The sequence below is a fragment of the Cygnus atratus genome, chromosome 17, assembly GCF_013377495.2.
Source record: "Cygnus atratus isolate AKBS03 ecotype Queensland, Australia chromosome 17, CAtr_DNAZoo_HiC_assembly, whole genome shotgun sequence".
Classification (NCBI taxonomy): Eukaryota; Metazoa; Chordata; class Aves; order Anseriformes; family Anatidae; genus Cygnus; species Cygnus atratus.
Window position 1 is genome coordinate 10,599,335 of NC_066378.1, and position 19,080 is coordinate 10,618,414.

At 39.8% G+C, this 19,080-nt stretch overlaps 1 protein-coding gene across 3 annotated transcripts in view; it reads right to left on the minus strand.

Moving 5' to 3' along the window:
* TMEM132C (transmembrane protein 132C) overlaps nucleotides 1-19,080 on the minus strand; it is a 200,755-nt gene that overhangs the window by 73,563 nt on the left and 108,112 nt on the right. For 2 of the 3 annotated variants that reach the window (XM_035564992.2, XM_035564994.2), the window contains exon 3: nucleotides 14,462-14,608. The exons of the other annotated variant lie outside the window; for it this stretch is intronic. In XM_035564992.2, coding sequence (XP_035420885.1) covers nucleotides 14,462-14,608 — 147 coding nt within the window. The remainder of the gene's footprint in view (nucleotides 1-14,461; nucleotides 14,609-19,080) is intronic. 3 annotated transcript variants of the gene reach the window in all.

Consider the following 19,080-nt stretch of genomic DNA (forward strand, 5'->3'; position numbering starts at 1 on the left):
TGTGTCCTGCATGCATCATTCTCAGAATCTACAGACCAATTTGCGATGGAGGTTCCTATTACATAAGCTAAAATTTTCCATCTCACTTTTTTACCCCATTTTAAGAAATAATCTTCATTTTCAGGTTCTGTTGTCAGATGTCTGATTGGGATGGGAGGTGAAATTTCTGGAAGTACCTTAGTTCTACTTTCAAAAGTGATGGGGTAGCTCTGGGGTTTTCAAAAGCACAAGTTCCTTTCAAACTACAGTTGCTTTCAAACACATCTGCCTTCTCCCAGACAGTGGGAATTTGAGGCCCCAGAGCTTCTGAAAATTCCAATAGGTGTCAAACTGTTGAAATAACTGCTTTTTAAAACTTAGATACTACAAACTATAGTCATCAAAGTATTTATGCATTGCTTCAGTTGGCACTGCAAAGCCTAAGTGAAACAGATGGCCAACTCAGGTTTCCAGAAGTGACTCAGATACTCAGGAGCCCAACTCACACACGAAGTCAATACCAGTTAATCTTCTAAATGTCAAATGGCACTTTGAAAATAGAACTTTCCATTACCGATAAGGGCCTGAAACTTTGTGCTTTTTAAATGTTTGCTTTGTATCAAGTAATACCCCAGGCCCCACCTGTCTGTCTTTTCATGTTTAAAGGACAAGTGAATTCTTGAGTAACGCAGTCCTCACGGGCAGGTCACCAGTAAATCAGCCAACTCGGCAGCACTATGGATTTTTTTTATTGTTAAGGGCATTCTTAGGCAAACTTTAAGGCTTGGCGAGGAGGAGAGAGATAAAGAACATATATACGTAGAATTAGCAGCACAAGCTTCCCTTGCTTCCAATAGCTTTAGTAGTAAAGTAGCAGATACTGCAACCAACCTAGATAGAAACAAAGTCCCCAGGGTTTAATCAGTGTTAAAAGAATCTGAAGCTGAATGAAGGAGGGCTGTGTTAGGTGAGCCTAGGAAGCCTTAAAGACAATGGGTGAGTAATGCAGGAGCATCTCTGAGGCTTCTTCTGGATCCCCCTGACATATAGCCCAGCTCTTCTATAGCACGACTCTCCCAGGGCTGGGATGGATTTCTGCTGATGTCTGAGAGCATGGCTCAGACAGAACAGGTTGAAACACTAGGAAATAAGAAATGTTTGGATTCTATCCCAGAACACAGCACCTAGGACAAAATGCAGTAATTTTAAAGTCAACGTTGTGGATACAAGATATCAACCATTTCCCACTTCTGACACTATAGCCTCTGGGACTGGCACAGGCCAAAGCTCAGCTCATGACAGAGAGTTCCCATGGATCAGCCATTAGATGATCCAGAGGTCACCAGAGCATCTTCCAGTACATTTGTGCTACAAACGGGTAATTAATCAAATCAATATTCCACCCAGAAATTGACTGAAACAGGAGGGACAAATGAGTTGAGTGCATTTGGTATTTTTAAACTGAACGTCAAGTAGATGAATAATGGCCAATATCTCCACTACATGTCTTAGAAGAGGAAGAAATTACGGAGGTGATTTCTACCCACATCAGTAAATCTAATACAGAGCAAAAAGAAAGACAGATGAATGCAGAAACTGCTTACAGAAGAGACTAGTGGGAAGCCAGTCCTACAAAGATTTTGAAGGTTAATTTTACAGATTTTTAGGAAGCTCTGGAAAAGTCTGCAGGTTCAGGACTTGCCAAGCTATATATTTTCCAGAATCATCAAAATGTATTTCAGTTTCAATGGAAAGAGATTTGGTTTTGATTATATACATTCCCTTGTACAAGTGTCAAAAAAGAGAGCCAACACCAAAAGTGGTATACAGTAAATGATAAAGTTATATGTTTAAAGTATATATTTCTCCCTAACAACTTAGCTCCCCACTCTTAGCACTATGCTGTTTTCAATACAAAAGACTGTATGGTACTGGCCGCAGGGAGAAGCGTGACTTCTCTTAAAAAAAGAACAACCATTATAGTTTTGGATTCTCTTCCAAGAGTAGTAATTTTAATACCTTCTTGTAAAATTTAAATTACATCTAGTTAGCAAAGTGACAATGACTTTTGGCATATTTTTTCTGCATCTAATTCTCACTTCCATTCATTGAAACTCTCTTTTTCTCTACAGAGGATTATTGTCACTACGCTATTTAGAGTGTGACAATAATTGAGAGGTTTTGGCTATCGCGGTCAGAAGAATTAAGATCTGAGAAAGAGTAATAGAGAGACAAGGGAGACAGAAGTTGAAATGCTCACATAATCTGCACTTGATTTTAATTAGGGACAGAAAACTTTTAAGGTCTCAAGAGAGATTTGGTCTGGATGAGCATCTCTTCATTTCTATCATGCTCACACAGAGTGCTTCTCCTCCCTTCAGTCCTGCCAAGCCTGACCACTTGGTGACCCAGCTAATTAGCCCCTCTGACTCTTCTTCTTCTTCAAGTCCTCACTGAAGAGACAGGGTACGCAAGGTCTGGTGAGTTAGTGTGTAGTTCAGAATGAAGCTGTAGAGCATCTTAGGCTTCTGAACTGTGGAGAAGCCTTGGGATATGAAGGGCCCATCTCTTTCGCTGCTAAAGACGAAAAGATAGCAGCAACTACGAAATTAAAGGGTTTACCTACTTGCTCGAGTCTGTCTTCAGTGACATCTGGAATAGTTCTAATAACTTCTTGTATTGCCACCTGCAGAGACTTCATTTTAAAACCAGCTGTTGAGGTACAGCACTCAAAACAAAGCCAGTGAAATCAGTATTCCTCTGAGAGTGGACAATGGTGAAGAGAGGTCACACTTCTCAAACATTTATAAAGTCAGAGCCTTTTTACACACAGTGTGGTTGGCCAGGTCTGTGAAAAACACTGCCCTCAAATGTCCTAGGTTCTGCTCTAAATGGAAGTCTGTTCTGTGACTGTGGATATATTCTTAGGTGTTTTGTTTTTTAATGAATTCATACAGTGGTTCAGATCCAGAACAAATCTCTACTGATTTCCATCATTGAAGGATGTGGCAATTATATGATGTTTGATGACTATGTTTCATCTCACCTCAGCAATTCTGCCAGCCCCAGGAATACTGAAAAGAACAGGAGAGGCTGCCTGTCAAAATAACATGTACAGCTTTGATTAACAAAACATGGCAACAATCCCCTTCTTGAGTGGTTCTGGGAGAAATGTTAACAAAAGCTGAGTTACTAGACAATTCCTTGTGATCAAGTTCCCTACAATAACCATCATCTTTCTAGGTTAACTTTTGTAAATAAAGAGTACTGTTAGGAACTGCTTGTATTTACTACTGCTTGTATTTAAATATCATTCATCTGAAATGTGTAGGAGCTTACTAGTTCATTGTGAAGAAATCAGAACAGGTAAAACCAAACTGTGCAAGTAAGCAACTACAGATAGCCAAACAGATATGAAGCAATGAACAAGATCTGTCTGTAAATATTCCTTCTCAGTCAGTCTCATTAAATTTCTGAGCATTTCTCCAGACAAAAATTGAGAAATAGCATCTCCAAGTGGAGAGCCTCACCATCCTATTACACTTTTTCACAGATGACAAAAATGCCATAAGAAATTATACTAAAATACAATTAAAACCTCTAAATCTAGCTGAACAATTGCTAAACTAACCAGACAGATTATAGTCCTTCGGGGACTGTCAGTGGTACTTGCTGAGCTCTGATTTGGTTGAAATGTTGTAGTTGTAACAGAATATTTCATGGAGATTATATACATCAGAAATGTCTTTTGCCTTGTGCATTAAAATGAACGTTGCCACACAGGAACTGTAAACTATTTTGGGTAAGAGCACAGATACAAACACTGAAATTCTTGTTAGTTGACTTATCATCAATGCTTTGGTTGACAGAGCACTTAGCTTTCAAGCCACCTGATGGCATTGCTAAATATGCCAGTCTCATTAAAAGTAGCCGAAATCAGAATGAATTCAGTGGCTGAGGTCGCTCAAGAACTCTGGCAGAGTCATTATTGAATTTCTACTGGTGTGATTACAAAGAGTGCATGCTCAGTCCATTAATTTGCAGCATGGAAACCAAAAATCAATGGGGTGTTACTTAAAACTCCTTTTGTAATAATTATGATCATGTATGCAGATATACATATGGTAGGGTAGTGTGCAAGCTGCTGTTCACAGCCTTGAACAGGAAAGACATTATCTAGTTTTCTGAGCTGCAAGCTAGGGAGAAGGAAGGAGAGAACAACAAAAATTTAGTCTAAACTTGGTGGGTTTAAAATGGGGTGAAATTCAGACCGCAAAGAAAATGTTGCTGTTTGCTTCAATGAAGCTAAGGTTTCTTCTCTGTAAATTTAACTGGAACTGAAATTCCTGGAATTCAGCAATCTGGAATTCAGCATAGGTCTATCAAAAAACTCTGCTACAACAAGCATCTCAGTTTTCTTTAATAAATTTGCTTCCCAGTTAAATTACTAGCATGTTGGTAAAGTAATAATGGGAAAGATCTATGAGTTCTTTGTGAATGATAGTGCGACAAACTGGTATACATCATTTCAGCAGACTGATTTATACCATCTGTGGACACTCCTCATTCAGACCCTTCAAAGTAATACAGATGCATCACAGATTTCTTCACGAAAAAGCACTGGATTTCCTTGCTTAAGGAAAAAGTGCATTCAAAACACATTGGCAACATTTGTATAACATTGTTACTCCAATTTAATTTTTCATTCTTAATTGTGAAAGTGTTACAGAAGAGCATGATTGCTGATCTTAATCATCCAATATCATTTACTGAAACTAACAGAACCCCACGGGTCTTATTTAGTCAAGATTTCATGGATCCTAATGAAGTTTTTGAGAACTCACAGACATCTCCCACCTTCCAAAAGAACAGCCTACTGCTCCCTTGTTCAATTGCCAGGAAATATACTGTATCCTCTAAACACATCCTATGTCCCTTCAGACCTGCCAATGTATGTAACCAAACCCAATTCAAGCCAGGTGATTTGTACAAGCACTTGACAGAACAAGACAAATTCTACATTGATTTACACTTAAGGGACTGTGGCTGCACAGCTCAGAAAAAAAAAAAAAAAAAAAAAAGCTGCCTTTTAAAATGTATTTGTGTATTTGTTGATGATCGCCATGAAGTGATAGCAAAGAAAAACCCTCCTTCATACCTAGAATGTGAAATGCCAGAGGTCTCCCTGCACCTCGAATTATAGATAACTACAATTTGCAAATGATGACCTATAGAAACCAAGAGAGTAATTACACTTTCTTGTGTGAAGGTTGGTTATGTGGTGAGAACTGCAATGATCTCTAATACAATTTTTTTTTTCGATTAAAGGAATTGTTTTGTCTACAACAAAGATTTTTACTTTCTAAGCATGTAAAAGCATATGTTATCTCCATCTACTATGCAAAATGAGTAGGGAGAATTAGATGAAATCCATCACAACAAAACGTGCGAAGTCCTTAGTTTTGCCGAGTTGTGTTATGTCCAGCTTGAATTACACAAAACGTTGTTTGCTAGCAGTGCTCATATGCTCTAAAGTGTTTGCACAACAATAATGCTGCTGCTGCATTCAGTCTCAAGCACTGGTAATGTGGCTTATTAGTAGTTACGTTACAAGTCAATATTCTCCCCATATCAGCCTGAAAAGGTTTAAAACATGCTTCACACCAGGGAATGGATCCATTCAACTATTTTCAGGCAGAGACACAGAATTAACCAGATAAAGGAGGTGACTATTAGTATAGTAGGATCCTTGTCACAGGCTTAGATCTCGCTGTGCTGCATATCGCCCAAATAATGAACACACAGCCTGCTTCAGCAAGCCTACCAGTATAAGCAGGAAAAAAGACAGCGGATGGAGAGAGAGAGACAAGAGTGCATAGAAATATTGAAAAAGTAATACAAAGCTGTAGGAAGAGAGCTGTACCCATTAGACACCCTGTCATTGCTATAACTTTTCTAGGATAACTGAAGGAGAGTAAGGTTTTCCAAGAACTGATGTAATGTTGCTGATGCACTACACATGGGGATGACATTTCAGTAGGGGACAGCACGAAAGGCAGCCTGAGACATGAGTGTCTGAAGGAACCAAACACACGTGGACTGATGCACTAACCACAGCTGTCAGACCAGGTCTCCGAAATTGTTCGAGTTCAGGACCTTGTGCTAGTTTGGTATTCAAAGCCACACATTTGCAATCACAGAACTGGATACCACAGATGAGTTTAAACAAACATCTTATGATTGTGCAAGGCTTGATCTTGTTTTAAATTACAAAAGTGAGAATCAGTAGATTAATATCATTCAACTCAGTGGAGCTAAACCAATGTAAAAATGGTGTTAATGAGACAACAGTTAGGTCTGCCAAGTGTTTATGAAGACCAAACTTCCTTTATAAACCCTGCACATAAGTGATTTTAAGTGATAATTTTAATGTGCCTATAAAATTATTTTTACATTACAATTATCTCCAACTGGAAGATATGTGATGGGTGTAATGGCAGAGGCTAATGAAATGCACTTAAACTCATTTCGAATTTTTAAAAAGAGAAAAAATGCAGTGTGTAAAAACATGAATATTCTGTCTTTCTATTATTTAGGCCCTGTGAGACATACAATGCTGAAAGACAGATGATGAACAAAGAGGCAGTAGTGCAGCAGGAGCCATAGAGGTAGCAGGAGCAGTGTCTAGCCATCACTTGCCACAGGTACACAAGTAATGTCATGTATTTGATTACATACGCTCGCAACTGTGAATGGAGGTTAATGACTTGAACTGAAGGGACAGCCAGGAGTGGTGACGGGAGGGACAGCCCCACACAGCACCACCAACACACCATGAAATCCTCTGAGTCAGCACTTACCATAATCTGCTGATTTTCCTACCAACCTTGCTTAACTTGTAAGGCTTACAACAAAGACATCTATATAGTAATTTTCTGCCTGTCTCACAAAACAGCCACCATTATTATATAATAACAAAATAAAGAAACAGAGGAGATATTTTTGTCTGTGCTTAAAATAGGTAGTAACTCATAAAACTGAAACATCTTTGAGTGGAAAAGTAAATCTCAGTAAGACAGTGCAGAAACATGTGGTTCACCTGGCTAATACAGCATGCTTCATCCAAGGCAATGCAAAGGTCTCAAGCAACTGGTGATACTTTCCCCCGGCCAGCTGGTTAGCTGCTACTGCTCTGACAGAGATGGGAGATGGGGAAAACATTCAAAATCATCTAATTCTCTTGAGATTGCAGTATATTTTCCAGAGGTCTCTCTTGACCAGTTTTAAGCACCTTGGAAACAAGATGCTGATCAGCGTTTTGGAGGAGAAAAATGAACAGATTACTTGCATGCTTAGGATTGCTGCATACTATCCCTACAATAAAACTCCGAGCAAACGAGTTCAGAGGAGTTTTGTTTTCACAAAATTCCTCAAGTAGCAATGATATAGAGGATTTACATGTGTATGAAATATTTCAATTTACTCTGCTAAATACTAACAAAGATCTTATTCACTATATTCTACAAAGGTTTGGCTTTTGATGCTTTTTCCTAAATTTTCTTCATTCTTTTTTGCCTGACTGATTTATTTCCTCTGCTGTGAAAGTTACAGAGGAAAGCAGAGTTGCTTGGCATCATGATGTGGTATTGCTGAACTCAGCTGTTTATGGCTTTCAGCAGATGTTTCTGCTTCAAAGAGAGTGTGAGGAAAGATACACATGCACAAATTCCACCCCCCCCCCCAGTTCTGCATCTTTTGTCTCTTATCTTCCACTGTTTCCAAATCACAAGGAAGGCTGCATGACAATAGCTACTAAAACATCCTACCCATGCCAAATCTCACAGATAAATGAGAGCTGACCTTGTCCAAAATTAGAACTCATGATTTAAAGTGCAAAGAAAAAATATTAACAAAAGTGTCAGTCCATGAACATGTGGCATCAGAAAGATTTTCACAGACAACCTGGCTAAGAATTACATCTTATTAAAATGGAAGGCGATGAGGATTGCTGTGTGCAAGAGGTGAGAAGACAGCAGTTATTCTGCAGAGGATGCAAGGGGGACGGCCAGCCTTTCCTACTATAAAATCCAGGAGCTCTACAAAACACAGACATAAGCCAAAGACTGAGAAGGAGACTGTATGTTTTCTAGTCAATCTGTGAGAAATTACTGTTTTGTCAGAAATCAAAAAATAATCTCATCCTGGACATCAGGAATTAAAGTTATTACTGAATTTGCCCATCAATTTGAAATGGATATAAAACTCTCCCATTATTCCATGATTGCACATCCTATTCAATTTAATATGTGTGGGGCTCTGCTCTATTTATATAATAATGAAATAAAACAATACCTCCAACCTGACTGGAAAGCAGGAAGGCACTGGCAGCAAGTGAGACAACTTTCTCAGTAAGGTTGGATTACTGCACACATTGGCTAAGTGTTCAGCATTTGGTTTTGATAAGCATTGTAAAGAGCATTTCCAAACTGTCCAGATTTGCTGAGCAAACAAAATCTGATGCTTTCATTAGCGCAAGAAATATTTGAAGAACGATCTTTCTCTTCATGCTTCAGTTTTTCTTCCCAACAGACCCAGAAACTCCAAAGTAGACACACAAATACACACCAAAACAAAACAAAGAAACAATTAATTTATTGGAACTGGGCTGGAACTTCTGTGGAGATCATGGATGGGCCTAATTTTGTGCATCTCATCTCACTTAATTTCTTTTCTTGGGCAGAAAACTCATGGGATTGCCTTGTGCAGATCCTGTTGGTTTGCTTGGCCTTTTTCTGTCATAAAGCAGGTATTTATGCTCATACAACAAATGTGTTAAACACACATTTCCAGCAAGACTATTTACTGATAGTAGTTATTTATTGTTATTTATTTGCCTATTGGCAGGACCAAGACACACCAGGTATGGAGCAGGGCCTTGCAGTGGTAGGTGCGAGATGAAAACTAGACAGACAGATGCTGTTGTCATGACGATTGCTATAGTTATCTCAAATTCGATCTTTCTGAACTTGCACTACTGAGTGCATGGAAAAGAAAAGGCCCTTCAGCCTCAGCAAGAGTCCTTGTTCATGAGGGCTCCCATGAAATTCACTTTCCCTTAATGCAGCTGAGAGCTGCCCATTAAGTCAAAACCACTCAGGACTCATAAGGTTCAACCAGTGGCCCTGCTCTCCACAAGTACCCGATAAGACGGCGAGGCACAAGAAACAAGTATTTCCCTTCAAGACAGTTTGTGCAGACGCTGCAGCAGCCAGAGTGAGGCAATGGTAACTGCGCGTCTGCCTGTCCTGCAGACAGCTTCCTCTTGAAAGAGATAAGAAAGGCATCCTTCATCCCTCCTCTGTCCCCAGGTCAGTGCTTTGATAAACACTCCTGATGTTCAAAGCAGCAAAAGAGGAACTGTATGAAGGGCTCCTTTGGGAAGCAACCTTTTAACCCAAGTCTTCTGTGCCCTAGAAAAGACACTGTTACGAGGCACAGCTGGCTGATCCTCCGCCATATGTGCAGATGTCCAGTATATCTTTGGCACCTATATCGTATGCTTGAAGACATCTGTGCCCTAATTTGACCTGAAGCAGGCATCCTAACATAAAGGGAAATTTTAGAATGCAAAGACAGCAGGCAAAGATAAATTATTGAGTAAATCAGACAAGAAAGGGTGGAAGGAAAGGAGCTTTAAAGCAGTAGGTAAAGGCTTAGCTGTATTATTCCTGAAACTGTTACTGCAAGCTATGTGCATAAATTCTCCCGTGTCATTTTAAGCAGACGGATGCACATCACCGGAATGACTGGCCTTGCAAGCTCTGAGGGTTGCACTGGTAACTTGCCAGCAGACTAAAAGACTGCACCTAATTTGCACCAAAATATGAATAATGCTTAAATCACGATACTCAGGAGGCCATAACGCTTGTTCGGATGTGACTTTTATATAAATTAAAGGAAATTGTTTCCCTCTCTTGGGCTTCAATAGTAAAGGATATCCACTGCTGATGTCTTCCTTCTAAAGCATCTCTCTGGCTTGGACAAATCAGTTTCTGCAGATGCAGATATGACCATATACGACTTCCCAAGCAGCTAATAGTACAGTAGTGGCACGTGTCATGCCAGCTTGGATCCTGCCTCAATTAACAGTCAGAAGGGCAAACAACTCTATGGAAAAAAATCCTGATCCAGGAGCACCAAACCTCCAAGTCCTTGTGAAGACGGACGTCCTCTGCTCAGACTGCAAGGTTTTGTGGTCAGCAGGCACCACTGCCACCTTGCTGAGCTTTGCAAACCACACTGACCCCAAACTGTGCCAGGGGAAGGTGACCCAGATTTCAAATAATTAATACCTTCAACCCTGTTTGTAATGTCTGGATGCTCTTCTGTGTACCCATACATTGGGAATGCACTGCCTGTCTTCAAGTATAGCCAGCCACACACACTGCATGGCTTGCGGTTTTTCGAGTTTGAGACATGTTGTTCACATATGCTTCATTTTTTTTTTTCCAGCACAAGATAATTTCACTTTGCTGAAACCCCTTGGCAACACATGGTGCTGCCAGACAGAGGAAGGACCTGCACAGAACTGCGTAATGGCTTTGTTGCTTTCCTCTGTGCCCTGATGATATGAAACACAACCTGGTAACATCATTAGCTCTTTGCATGTGAATGCAATGATACCCAGCCAGTGTAAAAAAAAAAAAAAAAAAAAGTGTTGTGGTAGGGGAAGTGATTGTGACACAGTCTGAAACATAAACATAACATCTGGAAGCACTCTTCCTGAGTCTGCCTCTTTATCAGACAGATGGCTGGAGAGCTGTAAGCCCACAGGCCTCTCAAAAGGTTCAAGGCCAAGAGGATAAAGTGCTACATCACAGCAGTTTTCCATTATGTCAGTTTTTCTAAACGTCTCTCCGTTCTCCCGCACTCTGTTTCTCTGCCCAGTTACGGAGACAGGCACTGCTGCGCTGGCAGAAATCAAAAGCACTGGGTGACTCTGTTCCTGTGCAAACAAAACAAAACATCCACAGGCAGAAACATCAGCCCAGGAACAGACTGAAGGCAGCTTGTACCAGCCCATTGCCAGGTTTGAATAAGCAGGAAGGGAGTTAGGTCTAGATTAGCCCCTGCTGCTGCTACTTAGTGCTTGACATAGCAGATACAGGATACTCCTGCTTTGGCAAAGAAGGCAGCTTAAGAAATTCCCCTAACCCTTCTCATTCCTACCCTTAATCCATTGTTTTCATCCACACGTCTGGCAGCATACCAGCTGGTAGAGGTATGCCATTAAAAAAAGTCTGTGAAAATTACTTAGGTTAAAAATAACCTTTGGTCTGTCTTGGAACAGCCTTTATATGCTGTGGTGACAGTCCAGAATAAGCTACACAGCAAGTACGAGACTTTTCAGTGAAGCTGCTCTCAGGGTAGATGTGGCACATCATAAATCAACCATACTTGCCTGGAACCAAACAGAGGCAAGGCTAAGATATGGAACTGATTGTGATAGTAACCAGAAATATCTCTTCATCTGTCCTGAGGACACATTTCAAACCCACCAGCTGTCCTCCAGACATGAGAAACAACAAGGGAAAACAACTGACCAAGCAGTAGTCTAGCCTTGTTTTCACTAATCAACACACTGTTGCTATCCTCATCAATAGTTACTTGAATCTCAGCACAAATTGCATTATGAGGCACACAAACATTGCTGATTTCAAGCTGTCTTCAGCTACTTGCTGCAGTGGTAAAGTTTTTCTGAATAAATCAAAGTTAAGAAGCTACGGCTCTTTGCTTTAGTGGCACAAATTTAAATAGAAAAAATACTACTTAAAAAGTAAAAAAACATGGCCCACATATTCTCAAAATGTAAGTGTAAACAATTATTCGTGTGAGGTACCTAAAAAAGGTCCCTTGGTTTTTGTTACTTATATAATGTGAAAACTGTTACCTGCTGAGTGGTGTTGCACCCGGATACAAACTGCTTGCTTCAAAATGCTTACAAAGTAATTACAGCCATACACTAACGATAGTAGAAAGATGAAAGAAAAGAAAAGCAACATGGCAAGAAAAATGAGTTGTTTTATGGAGTCTGGGGATTTGTTTCCAGGGATGTGAAGGGGAAGGAGTGCAATGGTTCACCATGGTGTGTCAGGGAGACTCCCAAGTAAATAAGTGTGCAGAGAAAGGCCAGGAGTTCCTGTTCACGTGCTTAACTACCTAACACATCACCTTCTTCATTATGATCAGAAGGAGCTCTGGGATGAGGTTTTATCTTGTTTCCACAAAACAGTTTGCAGGAGGCAGCACACCAATACACTGAGAATTTACTATTAATTTAAGAAATATTCTGACTTTTCACAACCAACTGGGCACATGTGACAACATAAAGGGAGAGCCAAATTACTCCTGCTGGTTGCAGTACAGAGGAATAAAGCACAACTGCAGAAGACCTTTCATTTTCCTTTCCTGCTAGCTCATTCTCTGAGCTGTGATAGAAATAGATGGTCCCGCAAAGAAAAGGAACATACTGTCATCCTCACAACAGGCTGTGTGAGTGTTCATAAAGCACTCAAGAAGTATAAATGTTTACTTACTTTTCAGAAGCTCTTTGGTGAAGGCCATAGAAAATAACACTCCCTGCTTAAATTAACCAACGTATCTGTGAAATCACTGAGTTTACTACAGGAGAAAATTAGTCTGTGTTGATGCTGGCGCTCCAGAGTGGTAGCTCACATGTACGCTGACCTTGCTACAGAACTGCACTTTGCCCAGATGCACTACACTGCTAAACCACTCTGAAAACGCTGGCGGCAGCACAGAAAGATCCCATTAGGGGCTTGCAATTCTTGACCAAATTAAATCAGTTTAATAGAATATTTGTACTCTGCACAGAGGGCTCCAAGTGACGCTCAGTAATTGTAATGCCTGCTACATTGTGTGCTTTCCCATTGGGATCTCAGTACACACACCCCTAAGTTTCTCCATCAAGCTCATCCTCGTATATTAACATTTCATTCAAACCTAGGCTTGTCATGCTTTCAGAAGACAGGGACTATTTACATACACAAGTAGAGAGAGGCGTTAATTAAAACATTGACTTTTATTTGCATAATCAGTGCTAAAAATATTTTTATAGGTTAATTAGACTTTATGCAAATTGGATTAAGAAGATTTAATTTGGGATTTGATAACCTGAGTATTATAGTTCTGCAGTTGTAAATATGTTCAGAATCACATGCTGTTCTATAGCCATGTTTTACCTTTCAAACTGTTTTTTTTTTTTTTTCCTTAGTTCTGGCAGGCTTAAATGAGTTATTTTTCCTTTCCTCACTCCACACCACCCCCACCCTCACCCCCCCCCCCAATCTCCACTAAAAATCTCAGTAGCTGCAATGATACTAAGTGTAAATACAATGAATGAATGAGCTGCTCACGACAAGAGAAATTTCCACACTTTATGGAAGTCTAATTTTCCCAGGCACTCAAACTGGGCGCAAAATATGAGTGTTAAAACCTGCTCAGGTTTTCTGTGCCTGAAGATAGTACAGATCCACTGCATGGGAAAGCAAAAGCCAACACAGAATCCACTGAAGGGTTTATGATACTCTTCAATGAGCCCAGGTTTGAGGCTAATAAGCATAGCGCTTGGGAAACATTGCTTAGATCTGTACAATGGAAATGCTCTGCGTGGACTAATGAACAACAGTGTTGTTAGACTTCAAAAGATGACACCCAGCATGAGCCAAATGATTTCCACTGAAACCAACAGTGTACAAATTCACTGCATGATGTGGAAGACAATCAGAGTTCCTGAAAAAGCACCACTTCTATGGCTGTGGAACAGCTAGACTAACTCTCAGTACAAACATATCAAACAGGAAAGCAGGCACTGGCAGGCCAGTTCATACCAGTGCTTCCTGGAGTGTGTGGCTGCCTCTGACAGTTACCAGTGCATGGCCTAGCAAAGGAAACTCTAGTTCTGGAAGAAGAAATGATTTGCAAAAGGGGATTCTGCCATATTACACACAGGACACTAAATACTGAAAGCTTTAAATTATCCTGTACCTGAAAGTTACAGTGGCTCATCCTGGAAGAATTCATTACTTGCTTGGTGAGCCAACCATGGAGGCTGTGATATGTTCAGAGAAACAAGGTCAAAACTATCTAGCCAAAAAATTACTTTCAGTAAAAACCTCTAAAATTAAGGATATTTATATCCATGCCAAAATGATCCCCTCTCCCAACCTTAGGCCTATTTTTTTTTCTCTCATTTAAACTGATTAATTTCATTACCTGGAAACTGAGATGTCCTGTTATAGATCAGCAGATGGTACCATAGTTAACATAAGTGTCTCCAGATTTCCAGGTTACAATTTTAATAGCTATGAGTAGTGGTAATGTGAGCCCTAAGTCTTTCAACCAATGAATGGTATCATGGATATAAATGAGTTTAATGTGCCGAGAAGATGAGGTTTCATACCTGTTCCTTGAACTTGGTGCTATCCTCTGACAAATAACTGTTGCGGTTGAATGCTTTCCACCATTCCCCACTTCTTGTTTCACGTCCCATTGCTGGGGATCACTTGTCTTTGCACTGAGAATATTTACACCTTTCTTCACCTTTGCCCTGTTGGAAACAGCAGTTGTAAAAAGTTTATAGGAGTCATTCAGGACTGTGATCTTCCTAATATAGCTCAGGCATGGAAATCTCAATGTATCAAAATAAAGCTAAGTATTAAAGACGTTTCTAATCCATAAGTAAATGTAGACTGATATAATGAGTGCAGATCTAAGGCCACCTATTACTTTTTTTTTGGACAGAATCAAATTCCTGCGTGCCTTTATATGTTCTGCCAACAGTAGGCTGGAGGTATGACAAAGACTAAACTTGTAGGACAATCTGCACTCGACGTTTATTTCTTTATTCCGGTAACAATTTCTTTCAAAGATAAATTTGTCCCAACAGAGAAGACTTCATAAGGTTCTGTTCATCTGTATCAAGACAAGCTTGTGCTTGATCATTGCACAGATGAATATTTCACTTGAGAATTTTAAATAATCCACCTATATATATAGTATTCTTCTAGCTATTAGTGGACAGGTTGCTCTTCTGCCTTCTCTGTGACAGATTTCCAAGGAAATTTCTGTTTCTGTTTGGGATCTCCAGTCTGGAGAGAATGCAGCCGTTGGCTAATACAAGGCTTTTTAATTCAGTGATATTCTTCCAGGATGCAAATGTCTGCCACTGTTACTTGTTATGCCCAGTAAAAAGTTAACTGTATTTATCCAGTGATGCTAGTATCATCAGCAATAACTGCATGGAGGGTTAATTAATGAGTATTTGCTTAATTAAGGAGCATTTTTATGAAGAACTCTCAGCAAAGATGCTATTTAGGTGCAGAACATATAACTTCTGACCTCCAGTTCTATTACAAAACATCAAGAATAAGCAGTTCAGGTACTTACACTTTCTCTACAAAAAGACAGAGGCACAAAATTCCACCAGCCCAGAGGACTGATATGAAAAGATGCATATGCATATCTTTAGACATTAAAACACTTTAAAAATGTAGCCATGAATAATGTGAGCAAGTATAATTGTTTTCCTGAAGATTTTTAATACTGAGACAAAAACAATTAATTTAAGACACTGAAAAAGAAAACATTTTTTTTTCTTTGTATAAAAGCAAAGTGCTTAATTCTCTCATTTGCAACAAGAAACACAATGGAGCTTCACAAATTACAGTCTTGTTCTAGTAAAACTAGCACAAACTTGATGTACCCCCTAATGCCTTCAGTTGAATTACCCAGAAATAAAACCAAGAAAAAGTAAGGCGATCAAATCTGCTACTGAAGTTTCATTAAAGCCTTAAGCCCCATTAAGTTTTCCAGCATGCAGTTCAAATAAATGAACAATAAATAAATAAACATTTCATTAATAAGAAAACACTACTACCAATCTTGAAATCCATACAAATCCATCTGCATGCTTTTGGTAGCATGTATTTTAGGAGACATTTGGACATATTTTAGGATACTGTTATTTAGCTACTGGGGAGAAGTAAAACCTGATCATTTAAATACTTTGTTCAGCTGCTCTTTGAGATGGACTTTGAAATGGCGTAATGTCAGTCAAAATGAAGTTCCTCATGTTTGGATTTTCAACAGAATTACAACTTCCTCAGCAGCTGTAAATTGCCCTTTCCATCATGTAGCTTGACATATTCGATACCTGGTCTCCTGTTAATTAGGATGGACATTTTGTGTGGTCAAGGTTAGCAGTAAAATACACTGCCAGAGGACGAAAGACCATGGCTACAATGCCATTTTGTTAATTAACTACAATATGGGGCATTAAGTTGAGTGGTTTTCACATATGCCATTATATAAAGCCCTTTGAAAAAAAAAAAAAAAAAACAAATTCCATCCCAGGGTAAAGTAGGTTATGTTTAGCGAGAAAAATCAATGTTGTGATTGCACTTAGCACTGGAATTAGGGTATGAACACCCAGAAGATTGAACTTCCTAAATAAATATGCAGAAGCACAATTTGCAACTCTCTCTCTAAAAAGGGCATTGAGTTTTATATAACAAGGTCAATGGATGAATCAGAATTAAGTCAGACAGTACTGAGCCCCATGCATTTTTAAATGCAGTCTGTACCCATATGCTACAAATGTTTTCACTTAATTTTTTATTTACTTAGTGTTTGAGTGCTAGCGAGGAAAAGTCTATTTAATTCCTTAACAAAAATCCATTGACCTTGTTGTATGCCTGTGATTAAATATTAATTTTTTAAAATCAATAGTGCCAACTCTGTATATAAAAATTTGTAACTTATAGTACCTCAATAAACCTTGAGATAGAGGACCTGAAGGCCAAATTGCTTGACAGTCTCCTGTATTTACCCACCTAATCTATGCAGTATATATACATTAAGCATGTTTACTTAAGGGAAGCAGGCACAGCGACAACAAACGGAGGTGACAAACAGCTGAAGTACTCCAGGTTCCCTCAGTGCATGCTTCCCCACCCACTCATACTGCAAAATTCTCCCATCTGCCGTGGCTGCTTATGCTCACAGAAAGGTGGTTTTGCACAGCTCTACAGCCTGGAAGTATCCACCAGCACAACTAGAAGTTGTCACTTTGGACTTCCACCCAAGTGGAGTCAAAATGTCCCACCCCAACTTTTTTCTATCTAATTATGGCATTTTCTGTGGGTGTCAGTAAATGTCCTCTGTTGCTGTGGCTATGTGCTCTCCATGGCAGTAGGATAAACTAAAGCATGGTGCCAGGTCTGCTGACCAGTAACAGAAATCACCCTCCCCTTCCTCTGGATCTAAACACATACCCTGCTAAGCAAGCCACCTACATATGCACAAAACTTCAAGGGCAGCTCATTTAGTTGAGTTTGATGAAAAGTTAAGCACAGTTTTTGATCTTTTGACGAAAGCAGACCTTGCAATGGAAAGATGAAAGAAAGACCATCATTAGGAACAGAACAGAATACCAGAGGTCAGCTTCAATCCCATTCTACACAGAAGACTCCATCTGAACGAGATTTTGAAGCTTTATGAACACATGGTAGCCAGAATGGGGCTTCTTGCTTCAAATTCTAAGGTTATTAACTCATAGCCCAGGAAATCTCTTCCTCAACTTTGTCTCAAAATAACTGGGTAACAGATTTCTCTCTTTAATTCCTTCAAAGGGAAAATTAAAACATTTCACTTGGCATGCTGAGCAAGCTGCATCTTAAAGACATTACTGAAAAAGTCTCCAGCAGCTCACCTACATATCATTACATAACTGTCATCCAGACCAAGTAAAAATATTTACTGACACAATCTCACACCGAATGCATTTGTGTAAGTTTGCAATTTCCAAGCAAATATTGTTTCCAATTGAAGCTTTTAGTTGTACACAAAGATTTTCATTTAGCACCTTACCTTCCTAATGTGTCAAACTTAGAAATGACACTTCTAATTAATACAGGGTGATCAGGGCTGCAGATGAAAATCTTACCATTCCATTTCACTGTCCTCAAATTACAAGAAACCTCAGCAGTGTTTAGACATAATACTATACAGCTGATAAAGACAGTAACTGAAAGGCAATTGAATCAGCAACAGCCAGAGCTGAAGATGTGACTTACAACTGCAGGAGCTCAAATTATAATTCCCTATTTAAATTTAAATTTTAATCTCGCATAAATGCTTATAGCCATGGGAGGGTTCTACCACCTGCAGCAGGGCCTAGATGGGACCGACTACTGACTACTGCACACATTTCTTCATTTGCTCTATGATTTTGCTGATGTTTACTAATCCTAGAGGGCATCACCTCTGTCACTTCAGAGAAATAAGGAAGAGTCCTTGCTTCATGCTTCCGCACTTCCCTGGTACAGCCAGGGCACAGCCTGTTGATCAGATCTTGCAGTGAGCCATCCAGGAAGCTAAATCCTCCACAGATTAACACTACCACCTTAGCTCACCAGTAAGTTAGGAAAGGGGGGAGCAGGACTGTACCCTCGGCAGCAGCAGCTGACTCTTACATTGGGTTAGCGGTACTGGCAGGCTGCACTCCAAAAAATTTTGCAGAGCAGCTGGGATAGACAAGGCTCCCCTGGAGAATAAAAAGCTAAATCAATAGTAAATTCCTATAGGCTCCATAATACCTGGAATTGCTTTCCAGTCACTAAACTTTCTGGTCCTGTTAGACTGTCTCTTTTCAGAGGGTTATACTTAGCTCTGCATCTTCTGCATTATGCTCCTCATAAATGCCATGCTATTCCCAGTGTGCTGTACTTTGAGCGCAGGCCGGTTTCAGATCAGTGACCACTGAGTTGTACAGTCTCTTCAGCTCACATCTGTTGCCCAAGCTGCTGTGCTGGAAGACCTTTCTTTAGGAAGTATTCAAAACATAACTATTAAAGACAGATGCAAGTTCAGTCTAAGTGGAGGGACCAGCTCATCTGTGAGGTAGACCTCAGGTCTCGCGTGCTGAGCACAGGCCACACCACACGGGGTGAGGGAATGCTGGCGCTAAACCCACTGTACTTCCACAGGTAAATCCCCATCTATTTGTATTTGCCAAATTGG